The sequence below is a fragment of the Bubalus kerabau genome, chromosome 8 (genome assembly GCF_029407905.1).
Source record: "Bubalus kerabau isolate K-KA32 ecotype Philippines breed swamp buffalo chromosome 8, PCC_UOA_SB_1v2, whole genome shotgun sequence".
Lineage (NCBI taxonomy): Eukaryota > Metazoa > Chordata > Mammalia > Artiodactyla > Bovidae > Bubalus > Bubalus kerabau.
In genome coordinates, this window is record NC_073631.1 from 30366326 (window position 1) to 30385203 (window position 18878).

At 37.6% G+C, this 18878-nt stretch overlaps 1 protein-coding gene across 1 annotated transcript in view; it reads left to right on the forward strand.

Annotated features, from left to right (window-relative positions):
* The window catches only part of HDAC9 (histone deacetylase 9), a 1013734-nt gene that overhangs the window by 782724 nt on the left and 212132 nt on the right, over window positions 1-18878 (forward strand). The window contains exon 18 of the mRNA XM_055589928.1: window positions 1404-1511. Within this exon, the coding sequence (XP_055445903.1) occupies window positions 1404-1511 (108 nt within the window). The remainder of the gene's footprint in view (window positions 1-1403; window positions 1512-18878) is intronic.

Below are 18878 nucleotides of genomic sequence, written 5' to 3' on the forward strand. Positions count from 1 at the left end.
GAATTTAAATTGTTAAGCTTTCATGAGAAAGAGCATGTGAAAGTGCGTAGGACACTTAGCGCATGTGAGCGTGTGTTATCCTTTATTGTGTTTGCTTGTCATTAGGCTTCTTTAATTTAGCTCTTCTTCTTAAAAAAAATTGTTATTTTGTGTCAGATTTCCTTCTTTGAGCCATTTAAGAAGTCTTGATATTTGCACAGTCACAAATTTTTTATTGCATTTCTAAGAACTCCAAGTGTGTTATAAATTAGAGACTTCTACCATCTGATATTATTTTTAATGTTATAAAATATTATATACATGGCTTCCTTGGAGGCTCATTCAGTGAAGTATCTGCCTGCAGTGCAGGAGACCCAGCTTTGATCCCTGGGTTGGGACGATCCCTTGGAGAAGGACTTGGCAACCCACTCCAGTATTCTTGCCTGGAGAATCCCATGGGCAGAGAAGCCTGGCAGGCTATAGTCCATAGGGTCACAAGAGTCAGGTACAACTTAGTGAATACGTCACTGCCATTATGTACATAAAAATATGTAACATAAACCACTACTGTTGTACTTTTCTTGTGCTTTTTGTATAAATTTTCTTAATGAATGCACAAAAAAGAGTAAACAGCATTTTATAAAAGTAAATACAAAATACTACTTCATGCTTTGTTTTGATAATAATGTTCTCTAGCAACAGAGCAACCATATATTTTAATGACCTGTCTAATTTTAATAATACCAGTTTGCATGAAGACTAACTGCCAAACTGTACTAAGTGTCAGAAATTTGAAGCTTCTACTTTGGAAGTCAGAGCACTCCTTGCAGTTGAGTGTTGTGAATCTTTTAAGTGTGAGGACCACACACTCCTTCCGTTTAGTCAGAGAACCTGAACTGTGGTCGCTACTTCCTACTCACTGACGGCTACTGCTGCCTGCCTAATAATTGTTTTTGGCTCCCTGTAAACCTGCAGCCAGAAAGGTATTTGAATTTTCCCCCTCTAGCACTTGCAAATCCGATTTTTATGTATAGCTAAGTGCTCTTAGCTTTTACTCTATCTACTACTGGGGCCTGGTTTCTAGCAAGCCTGTAACTACGCCAGATCCGGCCTATGTAATGCCGTTTGTAATGAGAAATCTAAACAGGGAATGGCAGTGAGGCATGGCAGGAATGTGTTTCCATTGGAGAAGTCAGTGTAGAGAAAAAGTATAAGCAAAGCCGTGTCCAGAAGGCCCATTCAGCTGGCCAAGACGGAAGACTGATGTTATTGTACATAGGCTGTTGCTGTGCCAGCCCTTCCTCATGAATCTGCTTACTCTCTCCCTCTCTCCTCTCCTGAACTCCCCTCCTCCCCCTCCTCTTGCCTCTACTCCTTCTCCTCCTCTCCCTCTCTTCCGAGGGCTCTGCTGACTGTTTGCTCAGGTGGACAGTGACACCATTTGGAATGAGCTGCACTCGTCCGGCGCTGCACGCATGGCTGTTGGCTGTGTCATCGAGCTGGCTTCCAGAGTGGCCTCCGGAGAGCTGAAGGTGAGGTCTGGGTTGCATTAAGTGTGGGAAATCCAGGGAAGACGCTGAAACAGAGATATTGTTGTTTGGGAATTGTGGGGAGTGTGGTGCAGTAATAAAAGGCAAGGGGCGGAGGAAAGGGGCAGAGGGATGGCCACTGAGGTGTGATAATAACTGGTCTGTAGGTAGCTGGTAGCTGATCCAGCTCTCAGGGCCTTCCTCTCCTTGGGGAGACTCTGTGGTTAGGGCACGCTGCTGTATTTTTAAGAGCACAGAAATGGTGAGTAAAGCTATGGTCCAGGTCAAAAACACCCAGTCTATACATATCTGTCATGCCCTCCTGGGATTTTCTTTTGAAGCAACATAAAAGAAAAATCTGATTACTGAGTACTGTGTATAAGCTCAGAATACCACCCAGAGAGAAGAGTGGTGGGGGCAGGGAGAAAGGTAAATATCAGAGGGGAAGGATTGAGAGGAAGAAGGAAATTGTTGATTAGAAGGGTAATGATCCAGAGTGTGTTTTGCCATGAAAGAACTTCAAAAATGAACTACGCTTTATTGTTCTTTTCTTTTTACGGTCTCTTCTTTTCTCCATCATGTGAAAAGAACAATGTCCAAACCCCAGCGTTTCCCAGTCTAAACAATTTATAAAAGCCAGAGACCTGACAGACGTTGACGTTTTATTTGATATTTTAACAGTGCTATTTAAAGGTATGCCATGTGCGTCTCGAACGCAGTTGCCCCAATAAACTTTGTTGGTGCTAACATAGCTTTTTAATGCACTAGTTCACACACTTCATAACGAAATCTGGCCAGTGATGGGTTTGGTGTTTTTAGCAATTGTGGGGCTTAAGGGAAATATATTGTAACCAACAATACTGGCACTGTGAGTTTTGTTAATCTAAAATAAAATCTAATGAGGATTATTTTTCTTTATGCCTAATGAATTTTTATTCAATCACAGCTGACTCTTTCAGTAGTGATTAAAACCACGGGGTAGGAATGTGTACTTTATAGTGGGTTGTCCGTCCCAGAAGTCTTTGTTCTAGCTCTTTAAGTCAGAACCTTCAGAAATAGCATTTTGATAAGACGGTCTATAGTAAATATATGTGTGTGTATATATACACACATTCATGTGTATCTGTCTCATGTTAAGTTGACATGACTTGATCAGCTTCAGGACATCAGTTACTCATCTCAGGAGATTTATGAGGCCATTAATGTGGTGCTTAGTAGTCACTCTTTGATAAGGAGCTGTTGAAAAGAAGGAAGGAATCGGCCTTATGGAGAAGTTTTGGCTCTCTCCCAGTAGCACTTGAGAAATAATTCTTCCTGTTTGAGTTATGTTACTTGTAGCTCTAAAATAAATTGACATTTTAAAAGAAATCTTTAAGAGTCTTATTTTCAAAAGAATTCAGATCACAGGAATATATTGTCTGGCCACAATATTACAGTTTTTAAAAGATTATTCTGGTACAGACCCACTTGATAACAAACAAAAATTATTAAGTTAGCATTTCACAGTTTCTAATTGTTTTTGATTTTGTTGAACTTTAATCAGTAATTCAGAAACCCTCTCAAGTAGAATGCCCACATAGTACACTCAAAAAATCATCATCATTATTAACCACATAGAGTGCAGAATTGCCAAATGTCTGTATGAGGCGTGTTGAACAAAAACCTAATTCTGTTTTTTAGGAGGTAGTCGTTTAACATCAGTTACAAACAAAGTGTCAGCAATATATAGTGTGGCCATGCTGACCACCAGCTGTACTAACTAACATTGGTTGTTTATGTTAAGAACAAGGATTCATGCAAATACTTTTTCTTCCCTTGGTTGAGAAATCAGCAGGTATGGTTAAAAAAAAAAAGAGAATAATAGGGGAAGAGAGCCAGCGTAAAAATCAAGGAACATTGATCCAGGCTCTGCCACTTAAATGCTGTGTCACTTGTGGCAAATCACGTAATTTCTCTGGACCTCAGTTTCTTGTTCTGCAGAATCAGCGGGGTAGAACTGATAACGCTGAAGGTTGTACATGGTCTTGACGTTCTGATCTTCTTGCAGATGAAAAGTGGATCTGATTCTCAATTATATACACCGTGACATACAAAGAGTAAATATTCCAAAACGAATTTCAGCTTACTTTGGGAAATATCGTAGGCCTTCTAGCTGGATTCTCTTTCTGATTGTTAAGCCCAAAGTGAAAGTCCAAGACAGCAGTACCATAACAAACACACTAGCGCTGACAGACTAAGAGAATGAATCCTTTTGTTGCTAATAATTTGGAGAGGCCTATAGAAATGCCACTGTAGATAGCCAAGAACTGTGGTAGATAGCTGTGTTCAGGGTCTCCATTTAACCCACAGTGTTCCTCTGTGTCTCTGTGCATGCTAAGTTGCTTCAGTTGTGACTGACTTTGTGCGACCTTGTGGGCTGTAGCCCACCGGGCCTTAGTGGCATTTTCCAGGCAAGAATACTGGAGTGGGTTGCCATTTCCTTCTCCAGGGGATCTTCCCAACGCAGGGATCGAACCCGCATCTCTTAATGTCCCCTGCATTTGAAGGTGGGTTCTTTACCACTAGCACCACCTGGGAAGTCCTCAGTGTCTACCTGTTTCAGATTGAGTGTAACTAGGCAAGTACACCTGCTGGCCAGGAGCATTAACACTCATGACTGTGGAGTCACTTCATTCAGATCTAGGAGGAAAACAGAGACTCTTATCTCAGGACACTGGTAGGTTATCCTAAAGAAACACTTTAGTTTTGTTTTTTCATTTTCTGCATCTGCATTCAGTTCTCATATGTTCTACTCCATCTTGCCAGTATATCTGTAACTTAAGGAAACCACATTGGCATAAAGGCTGTGTTTTGTGAAGACTGCACTCATTTTGCTTGGAAATTAGAAAAGAATTAAGAGCTCTGGGCTTCCCTAATAACTCGGTTGGTAAAGAATCCGCCTGCAATGCAGGAGACCCCAGTTCCATTCCTGGGTTGGGAAAATCACCTGGAGAAGGGAAAGGCTACCCACTCCAGTATTCTGGCCTGGAGAATTCCATGGACTGTATAGTCTATGGGGTTGCAAAGAGTAGGATATGACTGAGTGACTTTCACTTTAAGAGCTCTGTTTCAAATAGAGTGGGCTGGATGGGGTGCTGAACTGAGAGTTTGGAGACAGCTGGAGGGAGGCCGCCAAACTTGTAGGGGATGGGGACCTAGGAGATAAGAAGTGTACCCAGGGAAGGAAAACGCCAAAAACAGATTTCATTACCTGGCATTTCTGCTTCATGTTGAGCTTGATCATGATCGCTGTCCTACAGAGTCTGTCTTATCTTCGTCTAGGGCTACTGATGGGTTAAAAGAGTTAGAAATATAATCCAGGCACAAGGAGTGGGTCTCATGTGGATGCTTAAACTGATCATGTGCAGCAAACTGCAGCAGTAAGTGTGTATATTTTTGGCACAGCATGGGCAGACTCAGTGGAGTTTAGTGGAAATTATGGGGACTTTCAAATTTTCCAGGTTTTTAATAGGATATGGAAAAAAAAAACACACACACACAAGAAGAAATTTTTCAAGTTTACAAATAAATTGGCTATTTCTCAGATTCTGAAACTGATGAACATAAATATTCTGAAATTCTAAAATGTTTGTTGTATTAGAAAGTATAACTAGAAGAATAGTTATCTCAAAAGGGTTTTATTGTTCTAAAGATCATTTAAGGAAGTATGTCTAGAAATAGAAATATTTCTAAAAGATTATTTTTTTCAAATTACAAATAGTTCAATACTTGATTCAAAAATAGTGTCAAATATGTTGTATACCTTAAAATATACAATTTTTAAAATCAGTTATGCTTCAGTATAGGTTGAAAAAAATGATTCAACCCTTATCAAGGTTTACTATAAGAATTCCCTTTAATGATATTTTGGCAATGCTACAGTTTTGTCATAAGAAAGTAAAAATGGCTTTAGTTGCCTGAAAATTTTTGTCAAGAAAATTCTCACCTGATTATCCAAATAGTGGATGGATTTCTTTAATAGTTTGAATGAATATTATGATATCATATTGCTAATCATTCCTGCCATTTGTTGCCTATCTACTATAGGCTGGGCAATTTACATCTAATTTGTCATTATTCTCAAAATGACCACCAAAAGTGGATACCACCAATAGGATACAAGCTCAGACACATCAAGTAACTTTTAAAGATACTGCACACAGTTTAATAAATGGCAAAGCTTATAATTCTCAAAATCCTCTCTTCTCTTTCAACTACTTTATAAGGCATTTCTTGTTGAGGTAGCACAAATATAGAAGAAAAAAGGAGTTAAATCTGTCTTTTTCATATAGTCTAGTAAAATCAAATAGTGTAGATTCTCTCCTTTATATTACTATATAACATTTCATACATACCAAAAGACAAGAATTTGCATTAATAACTTACAAAGCATAATAATATGGTTGGATGTGAGCTCTTTATCCAACTAAAGAAATAGTACTTTGCTGACACTATTGACGTTCTCTCAGTACTTATCTCATTCCTATCTTTTGCCCCAAGAGTAATCATTATTAATCTATTGTATTTTTTAAATAGCATTAACTATATGTTGTAGATCGTTATAAAAATGGAATCTTACTGTTATTCCTCAAATTTCTCTCCCCCAACTTAAAATGTTTTGAGGATTTATGCATATGGATTATGTCAGTCAGTCAGTTCAGTTCAGTTGCTCAGTCGTGTCCAACTCTTTGTGATCCCATGAATTGCAGCACACCAGGCCTCCCTGTCCATCACCAACTCCTGGAGTTCACTCAAACTTATGTCCATAGAGTCGGTGATGCCATCCAGCCATCTCATCCTCTGTTATCCCCTTCTCTCCTGCCCCCAATCCCTTCCAGCATCAGAGTCTTTTCCAATGAGTCATCTCTTCGCATGAGGTGGCCAAAGTATTGGAGTTTCAGCTTTAGCATCAGTCCTTCCAGTGAACACCCAGGACTGATCTCCTTGCAGTCCAAGGGACTCTCAAGAGTCTTCTCCAGCACCACAGTTCAAAAGCATCAATTCTTCGGTGCTCAGCTTTCTTCACAGTCCAACTCTCACATCCATACATGACCACTGGAAAAACCATTGCCTTGACTAGGTGGAACTTTGTTAGCAAAGTAATGTCTCTGCTTTTTAATATGCTGTCTAGGTTGGTCATAACTTTCCTTCCAAGGAGTAAGCATTGTTTAATTTCACGGCTGCAGTCACCATCTGCAGTGATTTTGGAGCCCCCAAAAATAAAGTCAGCCACTGTTTCCATGATTTATTTGTTTTCCCTCCACATCATAATTTGTTTATTGATTATTGGACAGTTTACTTATTTCTAGGTTTGTGCTCTTTTGATCAGTGCTACTTTGAACACTTGAACTATGATATAACTAGCAGTAAAATGGTAAGCTCCTAGGACAGAAACATAATCCATCTCAGTAAGTAATGCAAAGTAGAATTCCAAAGTCATTTTGCACAATGACATCAGCACAAATGGCAATTTAAACGTCTGAAATTTTTTCTCTCCATAAAATCAGTGGCCAAACTGGCAAAATTTATCAGGATGAATTTTTTTAAAACCTGGGAAATTAACCAAAAGCTTGTAACAACTCAGAAAGCATGTATTCAAAACAAAACTGGCTAAACCTTCAGGAGAACAGTGAGCTTTTATTGTATTTGAATTCATCCTATTCTCATCTAACCCTTTTGAGTTTCCCAGTAGCTTCGGCAGTCTCCAGACAAGGCAAAATGGGACTGGACCTTCTTCAAAGGCTCATTCCCAGAGCATTTTCACTATTTGACCTGCATAGTGCTTCAGCAGAAGTCTCTACTTGCAAAGTTGTCTTAATTTTGACTGGACTTAGAGTGAAGAGCCGTTTTCTCAAAAGACCCTGATGCTGGGAAAGATTGAGGTCGGGAGGAGAAGGGGACAACAGAGGATGAGATGGTTCGATGGCATCACCGACCAACTCAACGGACATGAGTTTGGGTAAACTCCGGGGGTTGGTGATGGACAGGGAGGCCTGGCATGCTGTGGTTTATGGGGTCACAAAGAGTCGGACACAACTGAGCGACTGAACTGAACTGAACAGAAGAATTTGTTGAAAAAAAATGAAAGGTGATTGATTAACTTCATGCCTGCCAGAAGTAGTGAACAACAGTGGAGAAAAGAATAAACTAACCTAGTGCTTCCAGGAAAAACTGGGGAATGAGATGCACATGTGGGCCATGAGAAGGCCCTTTGGATTCCTGAGAATCTAGAAGGTCACACGCATGGTAGGGTTGTGGGCATCCTCAGGGCTGTGTTGACACTCAGGAAATGCCTGAAAGGCCCTAAGCTCTCATCTCAAGCTTCCTGTGAGGCTGTGCTCAGACAGGAAGTGAAGGCTAACGTGGAGCTGTCAGTTTTGAAAGTGCATCCAGCAGGGCCCCTTGTAGACGCTGAGGACTGTCGGTTTAGGGAGTTACGGAAATCTCTGTGCAGTCGTTTAACTGACCAGCTGCTAAATTAACTGGGCAGAGGGTTCAGTGCCACACGCAACGTAGAATACAGTCTTCATAGAATTAGTTCAGAAAAATCAGTAAGTGAACAAAACCCAAGGATGACTAAGGAGCAGTGAAAATCTGATTTCCAGAATGGCCTTGTTATATTGCTTAAAATGCCCAGTTTGCAACATAAAATTATGAGACATGCAAGGAAACATATAAATTCACATGAAAAAATAATGAGCACCAGTAAAAGAAACTACATAAGTAATATAAATGATAGTCTAATTGTATTTTTGCAACTTTATTCTCAGATTTAAAAGACAATTGCATAAAAAATAACCATAAATCAATGTATAAAGATATAGTTTGTGTAACAGCAGCAGCATGAAGGAGTGCTTTGGGAATGGAGCTATATAACAGCAAAACAAAGCTTTTGGTTACTATTGAAATGTGGTTCATGTCTGACCTAGAGTGTTAAAACTTAAGATGCTAGTTATAATCCACTGGGCAACAGGCAAGCAAATAACCCAAAATACATTAAAAGGAATGACAGGAAAATTAAAGTGGTACACTAGAGAATATCTGTTTAACCTAAAAGAAGACAGTGTAATAGAGGAGTTGAGAAACAAAATAAGGTGACATACAGAGAATGAGCACCTAAGTCATTGTGCTAATGTAAAAGCCCACCAGCAACACGTAAGAATTTCCAGGGCTATCCCATTTGTCTGTATTTGGCATTTTCAGATTTTTAAATGTTTGCAGATCTTACATGAGAAGATGCTGAATACTACAAATCTTCAGGAAAATGCAAATTAAAACCACAATGAGATGTCACCTCAGACCTGTCAGAATGTCAACAAATAATGTTGGTGAGGATATGGAGAAGTGGGAACCCTTGTATACTATTGTGTACAGTTTACAGTGTACAATGCAAATTGGTACATTCACATGGAAAACAGCATGAAGGTTTCTCAAAAAAATTGAAAATAGAGCTACCATATGATCCAGAATTCGGAGAAGGCAATGGCACCCCACTCCAGTACTCTTGCCTGGAAAATCCCATGGACGGAGGAACCTGGTGGGCTGCAGTCTGTGGGATCGCTAAGAGTCGGACACGACTGAATGACTTCACTTTCACTTTTCACTTTCCTGCATCGGAGAAGGAAATGGCAACCCACTCCAGTGTTCTTGCCTGGAGAATCCCAGGGACGGGGGAGCCTCGTGGGCTGCCGTCTATGGGGTTGCACAGAGTTGGACACAACTGAAGCAACTTAGCAGCAGCAGCAGCAGCAGCAGGATCCAGAAATTCTATTCCTGGGTGTATTTCCAAAATCAAAACACTAAATTGAAAAGATACATGGACCCCTATATTCATAGCAACATTGCTGACAATAGCCAAGATACAGAGATAACCTAAGTGTCCATCAACAGAAGAATGGATAAAGATGTGGTATATATACACAATGGAATATTACTCAGCTATAAAAAGGAATGAAAATTTTCTGTTTGCAACAACATGGATGGGCCTGGAGGGTATCAAGCTGAGCAAAATAAGTCAGAGAAGATAAATACTGTATATTTTCATTTATATGTGAAACCTAAAAAAATAAACAAGTAAATATAACAAAACAGAAACAGACTTACAGATACAGAAAATAAACAAGTAGATACCAGTGGGACAGAAATGAGATAGGGGAAGGAGGTTAAGAGGTATAAAATCTTAGGTATAAAATAAGTATAAAGTATGGCATAGGGCTTATAACCATTATTTTATGATAGCATTAATTAGAATATCCATAAAATATTGAACCACTGTGTTGCACACCTGAAATTGATAAAATATTGTGAATCAAATATACTTCAAAAAATAAAAATATTTTAAATATATATTTTATATAATTATAAATTCAGAATACATTTATTAATAGAATTCAGATAAATAATAAGTATTTTAAAATAAATATGTGCCAAACTTGTGGCTATAAAATGTCACCTTATAATGAAGCTGTTATTAGATATGGCCAATATAAAATTGTTATATCCTTCTTAAACCTTTTATTAACATTTAATGCTTATCTCAAGTAAAGCCTATTGTCCTCAGTTATATTTTGTATTATATTGATATAGCATTATTAGCTTTTCTTTCTTTCCTAGTAGTTTCTAGTCCATTATTTACCATCCCTTTACTTGCAGTTTCTCTTTGCTGTGTACTAACTCTATCTCGTGTAAATAGCTTAAGGCTGGACTTTGCTTTCTGATCTGATTATATATTTTAACTGAGGAGTTGAATTTATTATTGTTCATTATGAGCAATAGTATACATAAATGTATTTCTATCATTGTTTTTTCTTTGTTTTACTATTGTGTTCACCCTGTCTTTCACTCATCCCTTGCTTTGTTTTTAATTGAAATGTTACCTCATTCTATGTTACCTCTCATTTAAAGAAATACGCAAGTTATTTCTATTATTTTATTCAATATCAGTTTAAAATTTAACCATTTAATAAATCTTAAACATAATTGCTTTCTTTATCCTGCTCTAACAACACAAGAACTTTAGAATGTTTTAAAGGCAACTATCCTATCCTGATTTTGTGCTATTATGGTATAGTACTTTGGTTTTATCTCCTTTGTAAAAATAGTAACACCAGTGAGACATTATTAAACTTTGAAATATCATCAGTGTTTCTTTATATTTTCCCACATATTTACCATTTTCCTTATTCACCATTTATCTTTGTATCTGAAACTTCCATTTCTTGTTTTATTTCTTCCAGCACATTTTTCGAAGTTTCTTTAGTGATGGTTTTTCAATTTTTTTTTAATCTATGATGTCTTTTTGCCCACATTCTTGAAAAATAGTTCTGTTAAGTACACTAAGTTAGCTGTTTCTCTCAGCACACTGAAGACCCTCCATCCTTTTCCGGCTTCCTGTTTTGTGTAAAATAGCAGTTACCAATCCAACCATCATTTATTATAGATAACATGTCTTTGTTCTCTAGTTGTTTCTAATTTATTATTTTTGAATTTTATATTCGTATTGTGCTTTCCATGTGTCTAGTAGTGGATTTTATTGATTCAAAATTGTTTAAAATATATATCAATTAAACTTTATAATATAAGCCTGTGATGATACTTTGTGATGTCACCTGCATCAGACTGTAAGTAACCTTGCTGATTTCAATGATTACCTTTCCATTTATAAAACAAATATATAGAGAGCATATTTTCAGGTAAAAGTGGATACTATGGGGAAGGAATAAAGGATAAAAGAATTAGAGTGAGACTGAGGGAGAAGGCTGGCTCTGTTAGTTTTCATTGTCTGGAAGGCTTTACAGATTAATAAGGAGATATTTGAGCTGAATGAAGTAATCAAATAATCAAATAGAGAAGTGGGGAAATAGCATAGACAAGGAAAAAGCAAATATAGAATCTCTTGTACAGTGGAGTAAATAAGTCTTGGTGTGTCTAAGGAACTGCAAGGAGGCCTGTGTGTCTGGAATTATCTGTAGAGTGGCTAGCAAGAGATGATGTTAGAGCCAGATAATGGAATGCACACACACAAACACACACATAATTATTAGCATACATGTGTATGTGCATAGAAAGTGAAGTTGCTCAGTCGTGTCCGACTCTTTGCAACCTCATGGACTGTAGCTTACCGGGCTCCTCCGCCCATGGGATTTTCCAGGTACTGGAGTGGGTTGCCATTTCTTTCTCCAATATATGTGCATAGAGGTACCATTTTAAATTAAGATTATATGTCTGATAGCTTAGAGAATATGAATGTGCTGTGCTAAGTCACTTCAGTCATGTTCGACTCTTTGTGACCCCACAGACTGTAGCCCAACCAGTCTCCTCTGTCCATGGAATTCTCCACTCAAGAATACTGGAGTGGGTTGCCATTTCCTTCAGAGCAATTACATTTTAAAACTACTGCTTACAGATAAAGGTGAATTGCCATTTCAAATACATTTTGCCATCAATTTGGCCCTTCTTAAAAATTTTTAGGCTGTTTTCCAGTCTAAAATGTTGGCAAAACTAATACAATTATGTAAAGTTTAAAAATAAAATAAAATTAAAAAAATAAATAAATAAAATGTTACATCAAATAAAGATGACATGGAATATTTGTGTTGACTCCTATTTTGACCAAGGTCCCAAGCTGAGGACAGTGGATGTTAATTATGTATGATAGACACCTTTTAAACGGATTCAGTGAAAGATAGTCAAATATGCCTGCAATTATCTTACTTAATCCAGTTTATATACTGGAAACCAGACAAGAGAGATGTGATTGACGGAACATTCTTTAAAAGGAATTTCAGTGTTTTGGCTACTTTGCTCTGTTTCTTTCTTTACTTTCCCTATGATAAGCCAAATGTGTAAGAGATGGAGAAGGGGTCAAGGAAATTGCTTATGTCTGAAAGTGTGAGAAACAGCTTTTTAGTCCTTAGCTTAATGCACGTTGAGTTACAGAAATTTATAGGATCATTCTAGTCTGCTACCAGGCTAGGACATGAAAGAGTTCACTAGGGGGCCTGACATATGTATAGAAGGCGGCCCAGGCTTGTCACCTCGAGGGGACAGAGTGGAGAGCTGGCTGAAACTGCCATGTGGGCAGGTTGAGACAGCAGGTTAGCAGCTGAAGTGAAACTGACACTGTGGGTAGGACAAGAATTTTTTTCCTCTTATGGGCCAGTGGACACTTTGGATGGAAGCCAGATGTGGTTCATCCTGGAAGTATCTCTCCAAAGAGATCTACCTTTCAAGACAAAAGCCACTCAGGAGACTATGACTGGAGATGTTTGAAAAAGCTGATGAGGGCTTATAAAGTCAGCTGGTGAGTGCATTGCCCATAACAGTGATACCTTTGCAAACTGAAGGTCACTGACAGTGTCTCTGAAGAACTTGTATGTGTTCCCATTGGAAGAGGGACAACGTTTGGATCCGCCATCACAGAGGGCATTTGAATAATCCAAAGAGATCTCCAGATTGCATTGCTAATCCAGAACCTTCATCTTTTTTTATTCTTCCCACCCAAAGCTGGAAGATCCCTAAGTGTAGCATGAAGGTAGTAGAGCAAGAAAGAAAGAAAACAAACAAACAAACAAAAACCCTGTAAATAATATGGAAGCTTCTCAGGTGGCTCAGTGGTAAAGAATCTGCCTGCCAATCCAGGAGATACAGATTTGATCCCTGGGTTGGGAAGATCCCCTGGAGAAGGAAATGACAACCCACTCCAGTATTCTTGCTGGGAAATCCTATGGATAGAGGACACTGGTGGGCTACAGTCCATGGGGGTGCAGAGAGTCAGTGCACATAGCTTTTCACCCATTATTGTTCCCTGATTCACAAGGTCAGTGGGGAGACACTCTAATTTAGATGTGACATTAAAGAGTTTAACTGTATCAAACTGGACTTTTTAATATCTAAAGATGAGACTGTTCATATAGCTGAAAGTGATCTGAAAAGCTGTGGAATATATCAGATAAACACTAAAGAAAGGTTAGTGCTGGGAGAGAAATAATGCTGTTTCCTTTTTATCCATTCCTAATTCAACCCTAATATATGGGTGTATTAATTTTTTTATTGCTAATGTAACAAATTACCACACATTTATTTGATAGAGACAAAGTTAATTTATTATTTTCAGTTCTAGAAGTCAGAAGAACTATACAGTCTTATTGCAGCCCTGCTGAGACCTTGATTTTAGCCCAGTGAGGCCTGTACAGTTCTCCAGCTTAATTAGGTTTTGGCAGAATTCATTTGAATATGATTGTGGAGACCATCTGGTCCCTATTTTCTGACTAGCTATCAGCTGGGGGGCTGCTAGCAGCTTTTGGAGGCCTCTCTCTGTTCCTTGCACATCACAGAAGAGAAACCCTCCACCTCAAAGCTAGCAAGAGGGTCTAGATACCTTCTCAGGCTGGCATTTTTGTGAAATTTTTCCATCATTGCAACTCTCTCAGACCTTTTAAGAATGCGTGTAATTTGGGGGACTTCCCTGGTAGTCCAGTGGTTAAGACTCCGCAATCCCACTGCAGTGGGTGTGAGTTCTATCTAATCAGGTAACTAAGTTTCTACATGCAGGGCACTGTGGCCAGAAAAAGAAAATGCATATAATTTGAACGGGACCACCTATATAATGCTGAATACCTTTTTCATCTCAAGGTCTGTCATAGTAATCATATCTGCTATCATATCTTTTGTCACTGAAGGTAATATTCATAGATTCTAGGAATTAGTAAATTGACATTTTGGGGAGACTTACACTAAGCTATGGTTTTTCTGGTAGTCATGTATGGAATGAGAGTTGGACTATAAAGAAAGCTGAACACTGAAGAAATGATGCTTTTGAACTGTGGTGTTGAAGAAGACTCTTGAGAGTCTCTTGGACTGCAGGGAGATCCAGCCAGTCAATCCTAGGGGATATTAGTCCTGAATATTCATTGGAAGGACTGATGCTGAAAATGAAGCTCCAATACTTTGGCCACCTGATGGGAAGAACTGACTCACTGGAAAAGACCCTGATACTAGGAAAGATTGAAGACAGGAGAAGAAGGGGATGACAGAGGATGAGATGGTTGGAATGGCTTCACCGACTCGATGGACATGAGTTTGAGCAAGCTTTGGGAGCTGGTGATGGACAGGGAAGCCTGGCGTGCTGCAGTCCATGGGGTTGCAAAGAGTCAGACATGACTGAGTGACTGAACTGAACTGAACACCTTCCATAACTAATTAGTCAAAATTCAAAGTAGATTCTTTCTTAATATTCTTACTGTGTATGGCTATAAGCTATTTAGTAATCACTTGAGATTTTTCAAAACTAGATAGTATAATTTATTTTTTAATCAAGGTATAGTGTATGTTGAATGTTCAGATTTTTAAGGATGAAGTCATTTGACAAATATCTGTAACCTGACTACCACCACAAGTTACTAGGTGTATAAATTATCTCCCATGCCCTTTGGTAGTCACTTTCCAGTCACTTTTCACCAGTAATTTTCCTGATACTCACCTCATTTTTCCTATATGGAACTTTATATCTTTATAAATTTATATGATGGTATATGATATAAAGAAAATTTCTGAGGCTTCTTTCACTTAATATAATGTTTTTGAGATACTTCTGTTCTCTTTATCTTCTCCTTACCTCTACATTATTTTATTATAATTTTTCATGTATTAGCTCTCCATAGTAAAGTATCATTACTTTTGCTTTAGTAGTAGACAGTTTTTAAACAGATTTAAAGAGTTTATGTGTCTTTGTGTGTGTGTGTGTGTGTGAGAGAGAGAGAGAGACAGAGATTATGTGTATACATATATAATATAAAAGTGATTTATAAAAGGTCTTTTATGTTTGCACACCTATTTAGTATTTCTGGTGTTCTGTATTCATGTGGGCAGACCCAGGCTTCCATCTGGTATCATTTCCTTTCAGGCTGAAGAATTTCCTTCAACATTCCTTGTATTTCAGTTCTACTGGCAGCTAAGTTTCTCATCTTTTGTTTATAAGAAAATGTTTTTCTTCTCCTTTAATCTTGGAATGATATTATCATTTGATATAAAGTTCATGTTGACAATTATGTCATACTTTAAAGATATCCTTCTAGTATTTTTTCCCTTTTCTGATGATGAGAAATGAGTTGTCATTCTTGTAATTGACCTCAACAATTTAATGATTTAATGCATATTTTTTCTCTCTGTCTTCACAACCTTTATTTACTTTTGTTTTTTAGTAGTTTGATGATTAGATCTAGATTTATCTGTCTTTATCCTTGATGGAGTTAATTGAGCTTCCTGTATTAGTGGCTTGTTTTTTTTGATAAAATTTGGAAAACTTTTAGTTAATATTTCTTAAAATATTCTATTCTACCCCATTATCTATATCCTCTGTTTCCTAGAGTTGTATTTATGTTTACTTGATGACACCATCCCACTAGATATTGAGGCTCTTCATTTTCTTCAGTCTTTTTTTTTTCTTCTCTGTATATCTACCTGGATAATTTTTTTTGAACTATTTCTAAGTCCTTGTCTTCTGTTGTGTCTGAGCTGCCATTCATCTCATTCAAATACTTTTTCATTTTCCATTTAGTTCTTTTTCACAGCTTCTAGATGTCTTTTGAAATTCTCTTCACCATAGTGTCCCTCTTCATCATCTTCCTCTGAGATTCTTTAATGTATCTGTCATAATTATTTAAAATGCTTTTCTAGTAATTCTAATTTATGAGTCACTTTTGAGTATGTTTCTATTACCCTATTTTTTACTTGATTATAAATCTTGTTTGTTTGTTTCTTTGTCTTGTAATGTTTGATTATATGCTATACATTGTGTTTAAAATTCCAGTATAGGCTGCAAAAGGCTTGTTTCACTGACATTTGATTATTTTAAAAATTTCTTTGTACTCAAAGCTCTTCAGTGATTTAAAGAAAAGCTTATGTTTTTGTTTATTTGGTGATTTACTTTTACTTTTGCAGGACTGAAGTTTTGTGCATCATTTTTCCTTCTAATCAAATGTGGGTCTCCAAAACAAATATATTTTTGAGAGGATGTTGAAGTTCTTTCCAGCTGCAAGAAAATCCTTTCCTCTCACACTCATAAGGGATAAATGCAAATAGTTAGGATGAGGCTGTATTGATTTCTTTCTCTATTTGATGTTTCAATTTGATGTTTCAGTGTTAATGAAGAAAGGACAAATATGTTACTAATATACTCTCTGTGCATACACTGTGGATGGAGTCTAAACAACAGAGGAAGGGAGAAACCTCTGAAGTTATTTGTTTACTATTTCTTTGGAGGGAATGATGCTGAAGCTGAAACTCCAGTACTTTGGCCACCTCATGTGAAGAGTTGACTCATTGGAAAAGACTCTGATGCTGGGAGGGATTGAGGGCAGGAGGAGAAGGGGACGACAGAAGATGAGATGGCTGGATGGCCTCACTGACTTGATGGACGTGAGTCTGAGTGAACTCCGGGAGTTGGTGATGGACAGGGAGGCCTGGCATGCTGCGATTCATGGGGTCGCAAAGAGTCAGACATGAGTGAGCGACTGATCTGATCTGATCTGATTGACCTTTTCACCTCTTGTTATAACAAATGCTCCCACTTTTTCTAAAAGTTCTTAAATTATCCAGCTTTGGACTTACTTACACCTCTGAATCTGGAGTAAGAAGTGGCAACCCACTCTATATTCTTTCCTGGAAAATTCCATAGACAGAGGAGCCTGGTGGCTGCAGTCCATGGGGTCACAAAAAGTTGGACATGACTGATCATGCAGGCCCACATGTCATACCTCTGAATATGGACAAACATGCAAATACTTAAAAGCTCTTGGATTAAGTAAAAGGTGAGCCTACTTATTACTAATGTTCTTTGCTCAGGAACCAAGGCTTGTTGCCTAGTTGGCCTGCCTGTGGTGTTCCCACTGCACAATTTGCTTCTTTCTAGGCTTTTATGCTGTCCATCTGCTTTTCTGATGGATAATATTTCAATTTCTAGTTTGTAGTTTTAATTGCCTGCCCCAGGGTAATTGAATCTGCCTATTTCCAGTCTTTCCATCTGGTTCTTGGTTTTGGACTGTCCAGACTCCATTACCTGTATGTGATTTAGCTCATACTGACTAAAATTGCTACATATTCCTTCAGACTCTGTCTACAACTGTCTCTCCTCTGAACCATGCTGAACTCTTCATCCCTGATACTACTATATACTTTTAGTCAAAGTTCTGATGATATTTTAAAAATAACTTAGATGAGAAAGAATGCTTCCTGAAACAAATTCCAGTCTCAAATGTAGCATTTACTTGTAAAGTGTGTTATTGCTGTATAGCCACCTCAATATTTAAAGTATAGAACAAATAATATGTAATGGAAACAAATCTTCCTACTAATTCATGTTTGTTTTTTATCTTTTGATAGTATTAAATTTGATACCTGCTGATTTACATATAATGCAGATGTTTCTTTTGTTTCAATTTCTGCAAAAGACACCGTTTGGCTTTTTGACAGCAGTGTTCAAATCACACATATCATACACACTTGGAGAACATAAGTATTTTACAGCTTCGTAATTTTATATAGCAGAAAATTTCATATACACACACGAAATTATGAAATGAGAAGTCCAGGCAATTGAGTTGGTGTTCTTTCTACATAATGCTATATAATTTAATTTCTTCACTTGAAGTTTTGATTCCGTTGCCTAGTTTTGACTGACTTGACCAGTTTAATTGTTGGTAGCTATTCTTATTCGAGTGTATGGCCATGGAGAATTAAAATTAAATACAAAAATAAAATTTACAATTAGAGGAAGAATAATATGGCCAAAGTTAAAAATCATCTATGTGAAGAACCTAGACATTTTAATAATAGTTATTATATGGACATTGCTCCTCCTAAGTTTTTGAAACTTCATATATATAATTGAATACATGTATGTATACACCAAAAAATATTGGGACTATTAGATCCACTATTGAGTATATGAGAATCTGCTGTAGTAAGATATGAGCATTATGACAAAAGTGGTATTATCATGGGGCATTTGTTGATAACAGTCTTTTTCTTCCAGTATTATCTATGCTTGAGTCTTGATCACTACTATTATCTTACTGTTATTATAATACCATACTGTTTCAGTTACTATTATAATCTCATACTATTATTTTGTACTAGTATCTTAGAATGGGCTTCCCAGATGGCTCAGTGGTAAAGAATTTGCTGGCCAGTTTAGGAGATGCGGGTTCAATCCCTGGATCAGGAAGATCCCCCAGAGGAGGAAATGGCAACCCACTCTAGTATTTGAGCCTGGGAAATCCCATGGACAGAGGAGCCTCACAGGCTACAGTTCATGGAGTCACAAAAGAGATG